Source organism: Nycticebus coucang, chromosome 7 (genome assembly GCF_027406575.1).
Source record: "Nycticebus coucang isolate mNycCou1 chromosome 7, mNycCou1.pri, whole genome shotgun sequence".
Taxonomy (NCBI): domain Eukaryota; kingdom Metazoa; phylum Chordata; class Mammalia; order Primates; family Lorisidae; genus Nycticebus; species Nycticebus coucang.
The window spans coordinates 35,099,223-35,118,340 of NC_069786.1; the positions used below are offsets into that span (position 1 = coordinate 35,099,223).

The 19,118-nt window shown below is 34.1% G+C and overlaps 1 protein-coding gene across 1 annotated transcript in view; it reads right to left on the bottom strand.

Moving 5' to 3' along the window:
* LRP1B (LDL receptor related protein 1B) overlaps window positions 1-19,118 on the bottom strand; it is a 2,318,354-nt gene that overhangs the window by 1,035,709 nt on the left and 1,263,527 nt on the right. Inside the window, exon 15 of the mRNA XM_053597274.1 lies at window positions 5,202-5,324. Within this exon, the coding sequence (XP_053453249.1) occupies window positions 5,202-5,324 (123 nt within the window). The remainder of the gene's footprint in view (window positions 1-5,201; window positions 5,325-19,118) is intronic.

Here is a 19,118-nt window from a genome sequence, read left to right on the forward strand (position 1 = left end):
GATTTTCTCTCATATTTTCCCTTCAGTTTAAAATATTATTTTTATCTCTCCACCTATCAATATCTCTGTCTATCTAATAACTCAAAAGTAGTCCATAAGTTGTCAGTAAAATATAAGAAGGAAGAAAATAGCAAATATAATTTGAAAGCCAATGATCCACATAATTATAATCCACATAATTTAAACCAAAGAAAACATTAGAAAATTTCAAGATCAAAATGCCATCTAAGTGGCATTGATGGATACACCCCCTTTTCAACCTCCTACAATGACAAAGAACAAAAATAAAAAAAAATCACAAGATCTCAGAGAGTTTACTCTTTGGATCCTTCTATTGACACTATCATAAGGGAATTTTGACTTTTTGTAAAGCCAATAGAACTAAATTTAAAGATTCATTCAGGAGACTTTGTAAGTTATGGCACTGGAAACTGAATAAGTCTGTCCATCTTTAGGTAGGAAGGTAGACCTTTTGCTCCTGCAGTAAAGACTGTAAGATCTGAACCTATCTAAAAGAAGATATATTCAGTGCTACTGTCCAGAGGTGTAGCAAAAGAAGGATGACATCTAATGGAAGTCCATGAAGGCTGCTCCTGTGTGTGTGTTGTGGCGGGGGGTGGAGGTGGGGGAGGGCATACATTGCACCTGTTGAAAATACCACAGTCATTCAACTTGGTTAGCAGAAGTTTCCATTTTATGCCAGGAAATGCAACTATAAATAAATCCTTGGTAGAAACTGAAAAATTAAACTATCAAGTATACACATAAACTATACCTTTTCTCCTAATAACTAAGGTAAGATTCAGCCTTAAATCAAATTTGAAAGACTTTAAGTTGTTCAAAGCCATGTTTAATCCCTACCTGTTAGTAAACTACAGATCTTAATAGTTCTCTTTTCCTAGGATAAATAAACAAACAAAAAAGGAATTAAAAAAAATAGTAACACAAAACAAAGGAAAACAGTCACTTGGTGACTTAAACAAAGTACACCTCTGTGGATTATCTTCTATATAAAGTCAATTTATAGACAATTTTAAAAGTTCTATTTCTAAAGAAAAAACTTTGCTAGAGATCTAAATTCATACTAGTATTCTGAAGTATGTAATTCTAGAAAAGAATTGAAAAGTAATTCTAGAATTTGGAAGAGAAATTTTGTGTAGCCAAGAATTGATACTCAGGAGAATTGCTATTCACATATAATGGTACAAGAGACGTATTTGGGATACCCAATAACTCAACAATATATACAGTCATCATCAGTATCTACAGGATAATGCTCCCAGGACTACCAGCAGATGCCAAAATCCACAGAGGCTCAAGTCTCTTACTTTAGATCATTTCTAGATTACTTATAACACCTAGCATAATGTAAATGCTATGTGAATATTTATCTTATGATGTTTGGGATGAAAAGAAAAAAATCTTTACATGTTTAGTACACACTCAACCGTCATTTAAGAAAATATATTTTCTATCCACAGTTGATTGAATCTGCAGATTCAGAACCCACAAATACAAAGGTCCCCTTATTCTATCTAATGTTGAAGAAGTTACTTCAAGATATACTCTTTCTATTCTACACATCAATGAAAATTAATAAACAATGGGAGTACTAAATTTTTGAGTACTAAGCAATACAACTACAAAAAATTAAAAAAATTAAAGTATATATGTAAATGTAAAATGAATTAATAAACTAAATATAAATGTGAAAAATATTTTTATCATTATTGTGATGATTCAAAATAATATTCTTGGTCAGAAATCCTAAATTATAATGAGATAGAGTAAAATTGTGGAAGATGACAAAAACAAGAAGAAAGCTGAAGTTCAAAATAATATAGGGTGTCTCAAAAGTTATCCCTAAAGTCACCATACATAGGGAAAATGGGAAATTGTAGCTAATTGTACCTTTATTTATAAAATACTCATTAAAAATTTTTACTAAGAGGTGGCTATCGTGTAGGAATTATTTTGTAAATATTTTGTGAAATTTTGTAATGAATATTTGCAAATAAAGGTACATGTAGCTACAATTTCCCATTTTCCCTATGTATGGTGACTTTAGGAGTAACTTTTGGGATACTCTGTATGCAGTAGTAGTAATAGAATTTAAAGCTGGGGATATTACTCTAAATACCTAAAGAAGATATAACAAAGGGAACATGCATTATATGGTAAAATACAGAAGAAATCATAAGCAGTAAAGAGACACTTACCTATAACAATACATCATAAATAATCTCAAACTCTAATATGTAAAGGAAATAAATGGTTTGAAAGATAATTATTCAAAGTCACTTTCACAAAGAATAGTTAGTTACATGGTAAGATGCTCATTCTTATATTAAATAATAATGAAGGACAAGTTATACTATAGTATGAGACAAAACTGAAAAACAGAAACACACCATAACTTTCAAATGCCTTCAGCCCATGAATAGATTATCAAACTGTGGTATATGTACACCATGGAGTACTTATTCAGCCATAAGAAAAGATAAAAAAAAATCTTTTATATTTACCTAGATGGAGTTGAAACACATGTGTCCTAGTAAAGTATCTCAAGAATGAGGAAAAAAAGATTCAGTGTACTCAATACTAATATGAAACCAATATACAAACAACTACATGCTCACATGAATGATATAATACAAATATAGTGTAGCAAGGGGAGGGGAGAAAAAGGAAAGAAGAAGGAGGCAGAAGGAGGATGATTGGTGGGAAGGAGGGCGATTGGTGGTATCTCAACTAAAGTAAATAATGGGAGGGTATAACCTAGAAATTTGCACTCTTATATTAATTTGAAATAATAAAAGAAAGTTCACTTTTAAAAATGAAATAATTTAGAATATAAAATTCCAATTGTTTCTTTTACTAAGTAAAATTTGAGAAATAATTAACCTTGAAGTCTAAATAATGAATTGTAAAATGAGATAGTAACTTCCTTATATGGTTTTCTAAGACCTAATGAGAATGATAAAAATTTATTGCAAAATACCACATCACACAAGTGCAAGGATTCAATGAATCTTACCTAATATTGGTGGTAGTAGTAAAAATATTCCCCACTGATATACAATTATAAGAAACTACATTAAAATGTCTTAATGGTTTATTGCTGAATTCTTGCATTTCAAATACTTATATTTCTCAAATGTTACATTTTTAATATGCTTTTTAAAAAACTTTTGACAGAAGAAATAAAATAGTACAGATAAATCAAAGTCTTTTTTTATTACACTATTCATTCTGAGAGACTATCATTATAATAATAAAATGCATGAAATGTTTATATAACAATTTGTGGCAGTAGTCGGATGCCCAGATATTTAGTCAAACATTATTCTCTCTGTGTCTGTGAGTGTGTTTTGGGGGATATCAATATTTGAATTGGTAAACTGAATAAAACAGATTGCTCTCCCTAATGTGGTGGGCCTCATTCAATCAGTTGAAGGCCTGAATAGAACACAAAGGCTGATCCTCCCATGAGTAAAAGGAGCTTCTCCTGCCTGACTACCTTGAATATAAGCTTTCTCTTGTCTTGTACTTGAACTGAAACATAGCTCTACCTGGATCTTAAGGTTGTTGACATTTGGACTAGACCTGTACCACTGGCTCTAATAGATCTCTAGCTTGTTGTCTGCAAATCATAAGACTTTTCAGCCTTTATGAACACACAAGCAAATTCCGTATAGTAAATCTCTTTCTTTTTTTTCCTCTCTCTATACCTTCTATTAGTTCTGTTTCTCTGAATGACTCTAACATACAATATAAGATTAAATCCCTCTAGAAACTTTTATATAGTACTGATGTGTGCATAGTATTGCTGCTGTTATTGTGCTTAAGGGACACAGTATATGGTAGAAAGAACAAATTTCATGAGAGTCATTTTAGAATAATAAGATGCACTAAAGTGAGAAATGCTAGAAAAAGTTAATAAAAGTGCCTTTAATTCAGATTAATCAATCCATGTAATTCATTATTTAGATAGAATATAAATTCCATATAAGTCTATGAAGTCTCCTTTTTTGTGTCACTTCTTGCTCTTCACTAATGGGAGAAGATATTTGCAGGTTATGTCTCCGACAAAGGTTTAATAACCAGAATCCATAGAGAACTCAAACGTATTAGCGAGAAAAGAACAAATGATCCCATCTCAGGCTGGGCAAGGGACTTGAAGAGAAACTTCTCTGAAGAAGACAGGCGCACGGCCTTCAGACATATGAAAAATGCTCATCATCTTTAATCATCAGAGAAATGCAAATCAAAACTACTTTGAGATACCATCTAACTCCAGTAAGATTGGCCCATATCACAAAATCCCAAGACCAGAGATGCTGGCGTGGATGTGGAGAAAAGGGAACACTTCTACACTACCGGTGGGAATGAAAATTAATACATTCCTTTTGAAAAGATTTGGAGAACACTTAGAGATCTAAAAATAGACCTGCCATTCAATCCTATAATTCCTCTACTAGGTATATACCCAGAAGACCAAAAATCACATTATAACAAAGATATTTGTACCAGAATGTTTATTGCAGACCAATTCTTAATTGCTAAGTCATGGAAAAAGCCCAAGTGCCCATCGATCCACAAATGGATTAATAAATTGTGGTATATGTACACCATGGAATATTATGCAGCCTTAAAGAAAGATGGATACTTTACCTCTTTTGTGTTTACATGGATGGAGCTGGAACATATTCTTCTTAGTAAGGTATCTCAAGAATGGAAGAAAAAATATCCAATGTACACAGCCCTACTATGAAACTAATTTATGGCTTTCACATGAAAGCTATAACGCAGTTACAACCTAAGAATAGGGGGAAAGGGAGGAGAGGGAGGGGAGAGGTGGGGAGAGGGAGGGAGATTGGTGGGATTACACCTGTGGTGCATCTTACAAGGGTATATGTGAAACTTAGTAAATTTGGAATGTAAATGTCTTAGCACAATAACTAAGAAAATGCCTGGAAGGCTATGTTAACCAGTGTGATGAAAATGTGTCAAACGGTCCATGAAACCAGGGTATGGTGCCCCATGATCACATTAATGTACACAGCTATGATTTAATTAAAAAGAAAATTGCATGTAAGTAATTATCTAGATTTGTCTTTTAAAGCCTGATTTGGTTTCATCTGATTCTAATCTTCAGAAAGAATCAAATAAACAATGAATGTAACATGTAAAGAACTTACATGTGCAAGTTGTCCCATTTTCATCCAAAAGTTGATTATCAGCACAAGCGCACACCCGGCCTCCTGGAATGGCCAGGCAAAGTGTACTACAGCCTCCATTATTTACTCTGCACGTATTGTCACCTGCAAAAGGAGGGAAGCAAACATGTCAAAGAACTGATTCTAACCAGTGAGAGAGCTTAGGTTCACATTCTTTTTAGGAGATGTATGTAGGCAGAAATATGTACACATACTTAGTAATGTAGTTAACTTTCTTGCTGAATCATAACTAAACTTAGAAATGTTTGAAAATACATGATTCATTGATAGGTAGTTAAGAAGAATTTGCACGTTTGTCAGAACAGCTGAAGGTTTGTGTGCAGTTGGGTACCAGGGGAAAGAGGAAGAAGAGATTAGAAAAATGTCTCAGATAGTTTTCCAGATTAGGCCTACTATTTTTAGCTTTGAGTTTTTGGAAAGCAGACCACTGAATCTGGGGAAATGGTTTTGGATCCCCAGTGAGGAGATAATGAATGAGGACAGTGCGGGTATGTTCTTCACTCTTGTGCAAAGAGTACACTGGTGTGTCCAGGAAACAAATACAGGATATCTATGCACCCTTAATAATCAGCAGCCTTACTATTATCAGGGGTATGTAAAGTTCACAAGGACAAAAGCATTGTCCCAGTAGACCTAAAGAGAAGAGGTACTGGTTAACCATAAAATGGACATCAATTAAACAGAAATGAGAGGAAATTCATAAGGATAGTATTGTTCATGAACATATGTGAGGCACCCTTGGAAACTCTCAGATAAAAGTGAACCAGTTTTTGAAGGGGATGGAGATTGTGTTTTATAAAGGTGTAAGTAAGAGTAAATAAAATTTAGGTAGTCACCATTTCGGTGACATTTATTCCTGTAAGTGGGAAAGGTAAGGAAGAAAGTATACTTATAGTTGTATGTTGTTTAATGACAGGAATAAATTCTAAGAAATACATCATCACATCATTGTGTGAAGATCACATGGAGTGTGCATACAGAAACCTAGATGGCATAGCCTACTATACACCTAGGCTATCTGGAACAGCCCATTGTCTTAGGTTATAAACCTGTATAGCATGTTGCCATACAGAACACCATAGGTAACTGTAAGACAATGGTAAGCATTTGTATGTCTAAACATATTTAAACATAGAAAAGGCACAATAAAAATATAGGATTATGAGCTTATGGGGCCACTGTATATATGGTCCATAATTGACTGAAAGGTTGTTATGCTATTCATGGCTATACTTAGCTATATAGGTGTAACATTAAAAGGAACTTGATAGTATTTGCAGTCCAATTGACAGTGTAATTGTCAGGATAATATTATGCTATGTTGCATTCAAGTATCTATAAATAAAATTTTGATTATATCAGAAGATCTTACTCAAACCTTATAAATAAAGAGCTTTTAATTATTTGGAGCTGTATAATAAGACACTAAAATGATTAATGTGCAAGTGCCAGAAATGTGACTAAAATGAAAGTCTTGGTTATTATACTGTGGTACAATGGGCCTTAGGGGTTGCATGTGTTATGTAGAAAATAATAAGTAAGAAAAAAAAAACTCTCAAATGCTGCTGTATGAAATAAATATTCAACACATTCCCATAGATTATCATTGTGTACTCAAAGATCATAAGGAATGACCTAAAATATATTACCATTTCTTTTCATTATTCTGAGAAGTAAATTTAATTTGCTTTGTTTATGAATAATAAGAAATTATACAGGAAAGGTATAAAAGCTAATAATTCAAGCAATAGCATCAATCTCTGCAAGTTAGAAAGTAATTAAGATTGGCTTAGGCTTTTTCAAATAAGTAATACAGAAATGTTTTAAGTAGCTTCCAGATATATTCTGTGACTGTGGGATAAAATTGTAATACTTCATGGGACACACAGGTGTGTTCCATGTTGTGCACATTATTTTAAATTAATTGTATATTCAATGCTTTAAATACAAATTATGTATTTAAATTCTGTTTTCAATACAGTAGCGCTTCTGTAAGTCGACTCCCCAAGAAACTGTAACAAATTTGTTACCATATGGAGATGGTTGGCATAAGGAACTTCCACCAACTTAGTGGTGCATGTCTGGTCTATAAAATTAGGTCATTTTAAGGAAGTGGTGAATGTAGAAAGGTGGTCAACGATGGAGGTTTTACTGGGTTTTAGTAACATTCAGATTTTGGAAAATTAAAATTTATTCAAAATATTTTGAGAAATATATAAAGATTTAAGCAGTAAGAAATAGGAAATTACTGAAAACAATTTATCAGGATGTATTTGCATATTGAAAATATATCTGAAATATATTTTTTAATTCAACGATGTGATCCCATCCATTCTCAATTTAAGTATTTAGAAGTAACGACTATAATTAAAACTGTAAAAAATATTAACTTTCTGTGAATATTACATATTAAAAGAGAAAGTTGACATTTGTTCTGTAGTGATAGAAATTTAAAATCTAAATTAATTTCAACAATTCGATATCTTTCTACAGAATTGCTTCTACCTCCTATATTTTAATAGTATCCCAATATATTTTTAAATTTCATTATTAAACATTTCCAGATAGAGTTCATGTGACAGTCTTTTTTAAAGTTTCGGTAGCTTGCAGAACATTTCATATAAAAATTTCATCTCCAAAACATGTTTAAGTAACTACTTTTTAAAGACAGCACTAAAATATTTTATAAATAAATATTGATGAAAGAATCATTATTATATTGATGATTACTTTTATTGAAAAGCCATAATCAATCCATACCTTGTTACTTTACACATACATTACATTTTATTCAATTGTTATAATAAAATTATAAAGCAGATTTTATCTCACTTTCATGTAAGATTACTGAATATCTAAGGGTCTAAATATTTTTCAAATGTCTCAAAACATAAATAATTCTTATTAAAATTATTATTTATTTTAGATATAATAATTATCATTATTATTTATAAAACTTCAAAACAGGAATTTCTTACTCTAAGATTTATGTTCTTAACTATAAGTTCTTTTTATATGATAAAATTAGACACTAAAATTATACTAAAAATTATAAAATAAAAGTATAAATTTCTTTGAGAAAGCTAATACTTTTAAAAAACAAATATACAAGGAAAGAAAATGAAGAATAGCTTTCAAACATCTACTTCAAGACAGCCGTCCGTCTGGCTCAAAAAGTTTTATCTTTTTTCCCAATCTTCTAAACTTCCAGAAGAAGACTTATTCTCCACCTTATAAATATTGCCCACCACAAGGTATGTTTGATAAACATTAGTTAAATGAATGCATGAGTGAATGTAATTTCAAGTTAGCAGTTTGAATGACAGGAATAATCATTTGGAGTGTGGATAATTGGGACATGTGTGTAAATAGACATAAATCTAACATTTTGAAAGATTTTATCTCATTTGTATGTAAGTATACATATATACTTTGTGTATATACTTTGCATTTCAGGGAGGATTAATTAAAGTACATTATAACTTCCATAGAACAAAAATAAAAACACAAATAATAGATGAAACATTTTCAGAATCCTATATTTACATCTCACTGTTTTTAGACCTTAATGATTTAACTTTTCTTAATGAAGAGTTTTTCATATACAGCAAATGGCATAATAAACTAACACAAAGAAATCCCATGTTTTGTCCTCCCCTAATCTGAATTTTCTTTAAAATACTGGAAAGAAGAAATCCTTTTTACTGTATGCCTCCTCGATTCTTGACTTCCTAATGTTTTACCTCATACAAAGTGAGAATTCTCTGTACTTAATATGCAACATGTAAAGTTATGAAAAATTTTCTTTCTAATTAATGTAGGGATATTCAGGCTTCTAGTTTAGAAGAGACAGTGGATATCACAGTTAATCCAATAGTTATATAAAGATTGGTAAAGTGAAATTCTGAGGCCAGATGAATTATGCATTCAATCTAAGATAGTTTCAGAAATAATTGACTTTGAATAATGGAGTGAATCTGGGGAAAATATTAAATATTTCTTATGTTTTTTCTTTTTCAGAATTATATGCTCATCGAAGATTGTGTTTACATTTGACTTACTTTGAAGCTACTTGTATAAGGGAGTTTGTGTGTGTGTGTGTATGACTGAATTAAGAACCTAGTTAGTATTTTGAGTTTTTTAGGTGATGATTACCTCAAAAATCTGAAAAGATAAATTTTCTGATAGTGGTCCTATTGCTCATAATGTGGTTAATAAACATGCCATACATTAAAGAAAAATTATGTCTGTTATACTAGTAGTATTTAACCTAAACTCTCCTAATCCTGTATTCTATAAAAATAGTCAAGGGAAAAATTATATAATATATATCTGTATATACTTGAATACAAAATTTATCAATTATAAAACTATAATGAACAAGGAAAGCACGTTTTGTTTCTTCTATCTAAATTATAGTTCTTATAAAATTTTAAAAAATAAAATCAACTACATAAATTAATCACAGAAAAATACATTGTAGTCAGACAAACCTATATTTTAATCTGTTTCATACCTAGCTCACTGTGTTTCCTGAAGTCTTAATGGCTACATTTATCTAATCCGTTGGTTTCTCATATGTAAAATGGAAATCAACAGTATATATCTTAAATGTCTTTTGTGAGATTTAAAGACCAATGCTTAGCCTACTTTCCAATAATTATAAAATTACAGTTAATTCTTAATTAACTATAGTAATTATTAAATTTTAATTAATAAATGACATCTATTTGATGTAAAATAATCTATAATTTTAATTGGATATGATACTATTTATCACACTCTATTAAAATATTACTTGGTTTTTATTATCTTATTCTCTAAAATGTGGGAAAAAATTAAAGTGTGACTTTAAACCTAGAGAATAAAAAAGTAAAGTGTATTATTTTATATAATTTTTTGCTCTTGATATGAAGAATTTCAGAAGGTTCTAAAAATTTTTGTAGAGTGTGTTGGGGTGCATAGCGAGGTAGTTAGGAGGAGACAACGTGTGATCCACAGCAGTGGAAATCTGACACACTAGCTAAGTGTTTGGGAGCTGGTGGGAATGGCTGCCCACTCCCTTACAGAGGTCTGAGGATGGGAAGAAGCTTTTCCACAGTTTTCAGTTCTCAAGGAACGGTGCATGTTGAATGGAAAGCTTGGAAAGTGAGCAGATTCAAACAGTATACAGAAGCCAGAATTGAGTGTTAGCTAGCATGTATTTGCCATAGATTTGGTGGCAGGTGGGGCCGTCATATTGGGAAGGTCCTAGATCCCAGGGGGCCACCACTATGGGAAGATCATGAGAAGATAGTGAGAATGGGCCTCTTACTTGGGGACTAAGGCACAGCTGCTTTTGTTACACCTGTTGAGATAAGAATTCCACTCTTGAGATAGGCTAAGTGATTCCTACACCCCATGGGAACTGTTGTCAGGGGGCATGGTGAGACCTGTCTCTGAAGGATTCCGGAGAGCTCTAAGATCCCAACATGGTGGGGACTGAGTGGTGAGGAAACAATCAGGCAATCACCTAGGGCAACTAATTTAGGAATAAGGACCATAGAGGTTACCAGCTGTGTACTCAGTCTCCTAAAAAACCACATCACCACCTAGTGTCCCTACAAAATGTTTATATATATATATATGTGTATATATATATAATTATTATTTTTTTTGTTTAGTATTTTTTTCCCTTCTCCTCTTTGTTTTTGAGGTTGCTGCTATTTTGGGGTATTAGACCATTTTTTGTTTTGTTTCAATGTGTTTTGTTTTTTGGCAATTGGTTGTTTCTATTCCTAATTTCCATTTTTACTTTCATCAAGAGCAAGGGCTCCTGTATTTTTTGGTTATATATTTTAGTCTCATTTATTCTCTTTCTCTATTTCAATCCTCTCTATTCTCTCTTTTGATAGAGACTCTTCTACTTTTCTCATCTTTCCCACTTAAATAGCTTGTGCAACAGCTAAGACATCTCCTACTTTTTTTTGCAGGGAGGGGATGGTTATTCTGTTTTCCTCTCCCCTCTTTCTCTTTCATTTGATACAACCAAAGAAATAATTTGATACAACTAACAAAAATTTCATACAACTAAAATAATTTGATACAACTAACAAAAATTTCATACAACAAAATACAACTGTATTTTTAATTTCCTATTTCTATTCTTATCTTGTTATTATTATTTTCTTTCTTTTTTTTTCTTTTTTAGCTGAGAGCTGGGGTGGCACAGATGTGGTCTGGCAGGGAGGTCACAGAAGTAGTCTGGCTTAAGGAAGCCTAGAGATTATGGTATAGGGAGTCCTTCTACTTTGGCCCTCAGAAGAAAGTATTGGCAAGAGCACAATTTTTCTTTCATTTTTCATTCTAACTCAATTTTTCCTTCTTTTTTGTTTTTGCTCTTTTCCTTCTCTACCTATTTTTGGCAGGAGAAGAGTCTGGCTTTGCTCAGATTGGTAAAGAGAACTTGATGTCGAGGAACCCACCCATGCCAGCTGCTCAAAATACTTGAGTTCCAGGTGTCACTTTAGACTTGTGCTGATCAGTATCATTTCTTTCATCACTCTCATCTCTCTTTCTGTCCTCCTTCTCTTCTCTTATTCACTTTTTTCTTTCTTTCCCCTTCATTTTTTCTTTTTCTTTTCTTTTGCTCTTTCCTTCTTTATTCTTCTTTCTTTTCCCCTTGTTTCACCCTGCTTGCTCTTTACCTTTCCCTTCCTTTTGACCTTAGACCAAGAGGCCTCTTCAACACTTACCCTCTGCGACAAGGTAATTTGAAGCAAAAAAGGAGAGAAATAAAAAGAAGAACAATGAAGTGAATAAGAAGAAAGCACACATGAGCAGGAACCAACAGAAAAAATTCAGGCAACATGAAAAATCAGAACAGAGCAACTTCTCCACAGGACAACAAGGCAGATACTACAGAGGACTCTAACTATAAAAAATTAATGGATTTGGCAAAAAGAAAATTTATAATATAGATGATAAAGACAATAAAGAGAGTGGACCAGAAAACAGAAAAGCAGAACCAACAGTCAGATGAGAGACATGATATGGTGGAGAATAGGCAGTAAAGGGGACAATAAGGAAATGTAAAGATGCAGTAGAAAATATCAAAAAAAGATTAGACCATGGAGAAGAAAGAACCTCAGAATTAGAGGATACAATGTTTGAGTTAATCCAGGTAGTCAAACAGGCAAAAAGAAAAGATAGAAAGCAGAACATTTGCTTAGAGAACTACAAGATTTCATGAAGGATTCAAACATACAAATAATAGGAAGCCTGAAAGGGAAGAAGATTATCCCAAAGGAATGGAAGCCCTCTTAGAGACTATCATAAATGAAAACTTCTGGGTGGCACCTGTGGCTCAATGAGTGGGGCATCAGCTCCATATACTGAGGGTGGTAGGTTTGAATCCAGCCCCAGCCAAACTGCAACAACAACAACAACAACAACAAATAGCCAGTATTGTGATGAGCACCTGTAGTCCCAGCTAGTCGGGAGACTGAGGCAAGAGAATCACCTAAGCCAAAGAGCTGGAGGTTGCTGTGAGCTGTGATGATACAGCACTCTATTGAAGCAACAAAGTGAGACTCTGTCTCTTGAAAAAAGAAAGAAAACTTCCCAAGTTTTACTATAGATCCTGACACACACCTTTTACATGGATATCAAACCCCAGATCATCTCCGCCCAAACAGAGCTCCTTCAAGACACAATGTAATGAACCTGTCCAAAGTCAAAATGAAAGTGAAAATACCAACTAACTTACAGTAAAGCCATTAGGATGACAGCAGACTTTGCAACTGAAACTTTCCAAGCCAGAAGGGAATAGTCATCCACCTTGAACATTCCTAAACAAAACAAATTTTCAGCCCAGAATGCAGTATTTTGCTAAATTAAGCTTCAAAATTGAGGGAGAAATCAAATTTTTGTGGCTATACAAACAATGAGGAAATTCACTACAATAAGACCAACTCTATAGGAAATACTTAAACCTATTCTCAGTACTCACCATCAAAATGGACCACCAGCAAAGTAAACACCCAGAAGCTAAAGTTCAAAGCTTAGTTTTCACAATAGCAAAAGGATAAAACTGCACAATGGATTTTCACAAATAAGATGAATAGAATTCTACCACACTTATCAATTCTCTCAATAAATGTCAATGGATTGCATTCCTACTGAAGTGGCATATTCTAGCTGATTAGATAAAAAAGCACAAGCCATTCACAGTTTGTCTCCAGGAGACAGACAGAGACTTGAAGGACAAATCAAGACTGAGATTTAAGGGTTGGAAAACAGTATTTAAAACAAATGGAAATAAGAATAAAGGAGTGGTTGCATTCTTATTCTCAGACACAAGCATATAGAAATCAACTGAAGTTAAGAAAAACAAAGATGGACACTGCTTACTGATCAAGGGAACAATACAAGAAGACATCCCAATTTTTAATATTAATGCACCCAAATTAAATGTTCCCAGATTTATGAAATAGACCTTGAGTCATCTAAGCAATATGATATTTCATAACACTATAATAGCCATGGACTATAACACCCCTCTGACAGAACTGGACAGAGCTTCTAAAAAGAAACTAAACAAAGATACAAAGAATGTAATGTGACCCTAGGACAAATGGGCTTAATAGACATATAAAGAGCACATCATCCCAAAGCTAAAGTTTATACATTTTTCTTGTCAGCCCATAGAACATACTCCAAAATAGATCACATCCTAATATACAAATCAAGCCACAGCAAAATTAAAAGAATAGAAATTAAGGCCAGGCATGGTGGTTCACACCTGTAATCCAAGCACTTGGGAGGCTGAGGTGAGTGGATTGCCTGAGATCGCAGGTTCGAGATCAGCCTGTGCAAAAGCAAGACCCAGGCTCTAAAAATAGTTGAGTGTTGTGGCAGGGATCTGTAGTCCCAGCTACTCAGGAGGCTGAGTCAAGAAAACTGCTTGAGCCCAAGAGTTTGAGGTTGCTTTGAGCTACGACGATCCAGCACTCTATTGAGTGTGACAAAGGGAGACTCTGTCACAAAAAAAATATATGCATATATATATATATATATATATGTGTATATATATATATATATACACCTTGTGTCTTTATTGCCACAAGGCAATAAAGGTGGAACTCTACTCCAAACAAACATTCATCCCCACAAAAGGCATAGAAATTAAACAGTCTTCTGTTGAATGATAGTTTGGTTCAGGAAAACCAAACTAAAAGTAATTTCTACTAAAAGTAGAAATTTTTAAATTCCCCAAACATAACAACAATGAAAATACACATTACCAAAACCTGTGGGATACAGCAAAAGCAGTCCTAAGCAAGAAATTTATCACATTTGTTGCCTATATTCGAAAAACAGAAAGGGAGTGCATCAACAAACTCACGAATCATCTTACAGAATTTGAAAAACAATTAGAAGAACAATATAATCCTAAATATAGCAGAAGAAAAGAACCAAAATTAAATCAGAGATTAATGAAATAAAAAAATTCAGAAAATTCATTAAACAAAAAGTTTGTTTTTTCAAAAAAATAAGTACAATTAATAAATGTTTGGCCAGATTAACTATAAATAGAAAAGTAAAATCTCTAATAACCTCAGTCAGAAACAATAAAGGGGAAATAACAACAGATGCCACAGAGATACAAGTGATTATCTCTGAACACTACAAGAAACACTATTCCCTGAAACTCGACAATGTGGAAGAAATGGCTAACATACATAAAAAAAAAAAAAATGCTCTTCATCCCTAATCATCAGAGAAATGCAGTGGGACCACAAACTAACACAACCTTTTTGAAGGACGATGGAGAATCTTCAAAGAACTCAAATTAGACCTGCATTTTGATCCTGCAATTTCATTACTGGGCATAATCCCAGAAGAAGAAAAATCATTTTATCATAAGAACATTTACACTACACTGTTTATGGAAGCTCAGTTTACAATCACTAAAATGTGGAAACAGCCTAAATGTCCACCAATCCAGGAATGTGTTAGTAAGCTGTGATATATGTATACCATGGAATACTAAAGCCATTAAAAGAGATGGAGACTTTACATCTTTTCTATTAACCTGGATGGAGGTGGAATGCATTCTTCTTAGTAAAGCATTACAAGAATGGAGAAACAAGAATCCAATATGCTCAATTATAATATGAGGCAGTAGATGACCTAATATATTGTAGGGGGTAAGGGAATAAGGCAGTGGAGAGAGAGGAGGGAGGGGGTTGGGTGGTCACAGTGTATGGCATGCCTCTTGGGTATGAGACACAAATATAAGAGGAAATTTACCTAACAAATCCTATCAGTGTAAACTAAATATTTGTACCCTCAATGAATCCCAAACAATACAAATAAATAAATAAATAAATAATTATTCTAAATATCTAATGTTAATGAAGAAGAAAAGCTTATGAATTTTATCTGAGTAAATGACAGTATCATATAAGAAAAACATTTAACACTATATGAATTACTTAAGGATTCATTCCCACAGGTAACTGTTTGTCATGTTTTATATCTATATCTACCTTCTGGAAATTGGCTGGTTATTTCCAAGTAATTTGACAAGCATATATTCCAATATCGGGTGTGAGAAGGATCTGATTAGTTGACTAATTTTTTGACACCTATTCTAAAATACTTAGTGTTACATTGTTATCCCATCAGCTGGTTTATGTGCCTACACACACTATTTCTTTATCTATCCAACTGTACATGTTTATACACATATGTATAAATAATATATATAAATAAATATAGTGTATGTACACTATTTATGTAAAATAAAATCATTTAGACTGTAGTCTTGGAGTGGGGGTGATGGAGAGAGAGACACTACCGGTTATATAGGACTGGTTTCTTTCATTCTATGAAGAAATGGAGATGTGTATGACTTAGGGTGATGTTTTTGTATTCAAACTGTCATAATTACATCCTTAAAAAACAGTGTGTAATCCAAATTTATGGGACAGTATGTAATCCAAATTTATGTGTCACTGATTATGTATTTTCAAATACCTGATATTCAAAAAATGTAAAGAGAAACACCACTGAGAGAAAATTTTAACATGGTAAGATATCATGCCCACATTTGTATATTTCATATACAATCTAGCTACTTTGATCAATACAGTATAAGATATGAAAAAATTAGAGTAGATTATTCATTTTCAAAGTCTATTGATTGAATAATAAGAGATAATAACCAGGAATCCTTTCCACATTGTTTCATCTGCTTAAAGGTCCAGATAATTAGTAGATAATCCTTAGCTATATGAAGACTGGGTAGAAAGCTTAAATTAATGTATTAGTATACCTAAGTTAACCAATCACTTTGCCTGAACACATGCACTCAGTAAGGCAGATAATAATGGTTTCTACAATAAAAGGTCATTAAGAGTTAGTAATCAAAGTAAGTTTACATTTTAATGTTCCTTTAATCAAAAGGGAGAAAAGCACTTTTAAAAGACCAATGTCCATCCAAGGGTCAGCAATGCAAAACTATATATTAATGACATATTTCAGAGTACCATACATTCCACTATCAGTGTTAGATACTTTGTTTTGTATTATTATATCACATTACTCCATTAAATATTTATTTTAAATGTTTATATGTAAGGAAGCTCTAAAAGTTAATGTTTTATGATTGAATTATAGGGACAAAGTAATGAATATAAATTGTTTGCAAACAGTGTATGTATGTCAGGTAATATAATGGTCATCTAATCCTCACAGAAATTATATGAAGAGAACAAATCTTTGTTAAATCTTTCATGAATGGTTCGAAGTTTTGAAAGAAGATATTAAAACTAAAATTTATCCCAATTCCATTTACAGTAAGCCTGGACATTTTTCTGCATGTATTGCATTTAATTCATCAACTCATTAAATCAATTGAAAGTTTAAAGAATATGCAGATTGTAATAACATTGTGGTCTACTACTGGAAGGAATTCAGCAATGACATTCAAGAGGAAAAATTCTAAAGAGATGGGAAATGGAAAATGTGATTGTAGACAGGACAGCTCCCTACAAAGAATTTTCTGACAATAATGTCAACACTGAGGAATCTTATGTAGATAAATGGATCAAGAATAGAGACAAGTGGGAGACCTCAGGGAAGCTGTCAGACTAGAAGCAGGCTGCTCTCAAGGAAAAGATCATAAACTGTATGCAGATGACTATGTATGGATAGCTGTTCCTGGAAGAAACATTGTGAAATCCCAGAGAAGCAACACAGGGCATTTGGAATGAAGGGGGTGACAGGGAAATTCATTTGACAAGATTGAAGGGTTCTGTGGGAAGATACATATGACAGGGGAAGATGAGAAGGACAGGGCATTGCAGTACCATGCTCACCCCACAGGCACTGTAGCTGTGTTGTGAAGGAGTTCCATCCACTGCCACATGTCTCTGTCACTAACTAGAAATCATTCTAGAGTCTGTGCTGAGTTGTAGCACTGGAGAACAGATGCAGTAAGGATATGATGGCTGCAATCTTAGATTTCTGCATCTGATGCCCAAATGAGCTCTCAGGTATATGGTGTCAGGTCTATACAATTCTTAGTTCTGCAGAAGTAGCCTTCACATCACTCCCAACAGGCTGGGGAGGTAGCAGACAGAGTGGTCACTCCCCTAAGCTATACTCTATGACTCGGAGCTAAGCATCACTCCCGATCAGTGGTGTAATATCTGAGCAGAGGAGTTGTTTTGGGTGCTATAAGCTCAAAATGGGAAGTTATTTATTTATTTATTTATAGACACAGAGTCTCACTTTACTGCCCTCGGTAGAGTGCCGTGGCGTCACACGGCTCACAGCAACCTCCAGCTCTTGGGCTTACATGATTCTCTTGCCTCAGCCTCCCAAGCAGCTGGGACTACGCCCGCCACAACGCCCGGCTATTTTTTTGTTGCAGTTTGGCCGGGGCTGGGTTTGAACTCGCCACCCTCGATATGTGGGGCCGGCGCCCCACTCACTGAGCCACAGGCGCCGCCCCCCAAATGGGAAGTTTTTAGTGACTTTCTTGGCAGGACTTGGGATGGTGGAGGGAATTCCATGGTAACGGGGCTGCTGGAACCAACCTCCACTTATGCAATGTGGTCCCAGAGCTGGCAAAATAGCATTCTTCCCTTGCATCCCTGCCTCTGTGCCCAAGGCTGGAAATCCCACCACTTGTGTAGCCCTACCTCTATGCCTCAAGTCAGAACAGCCTGTTGCCTGCTTACTCAGCCCCAGTTCTGGATCTGAAGCTCTTGCACCACAGCCCCAGGCACAGCCCCTGTGGCCCAAGAGCTACCCCAAGCCCTAGAAAACTTCCCTCAAGATTCCAGCACTGCTCCTGGACTCCAAGACCCCACCACTGAGTCTGGGCCAGCAGAATTGCCCTGGGTCTAAAATCCAGCCACAGAGCCCCTGGCCTTTAGCCATCATTATACTCGACCTGGTTTGAGCAAATGCTCACAAACCAGGCACCCATGACCACTGCTCATATTAGGAGTTCTCAACCTGTGGGTTGAGAACCCTTCTCAACAGGAAGGTTGAGAACCACTTGCTTAGATTGACTTGCCCAGTGGCCACTGTCACTTCTGCAGGGTAGCCCTGAGTAGAGAAATCACAACAATGTCAGCCTCCATAGAGAAGGTTCTCACTCAGCCACCAATTTTACCTTCCTAGAATCACTTGAGGAATAACTCACAACCCCACTAAGAGATCATCTACAGCCAGCTTTAACTCTGGAAATAACAGTTGAACAGGACAAAATAAAAAAGCTACACTGTAGGCTTTTCATGCACAACTCCCTTCCCTGTCATGTCAACATTTCAGAGTAGGAAAAATGAACCATCTAGAGAGTTCCATTTTTTTGTAATTAAG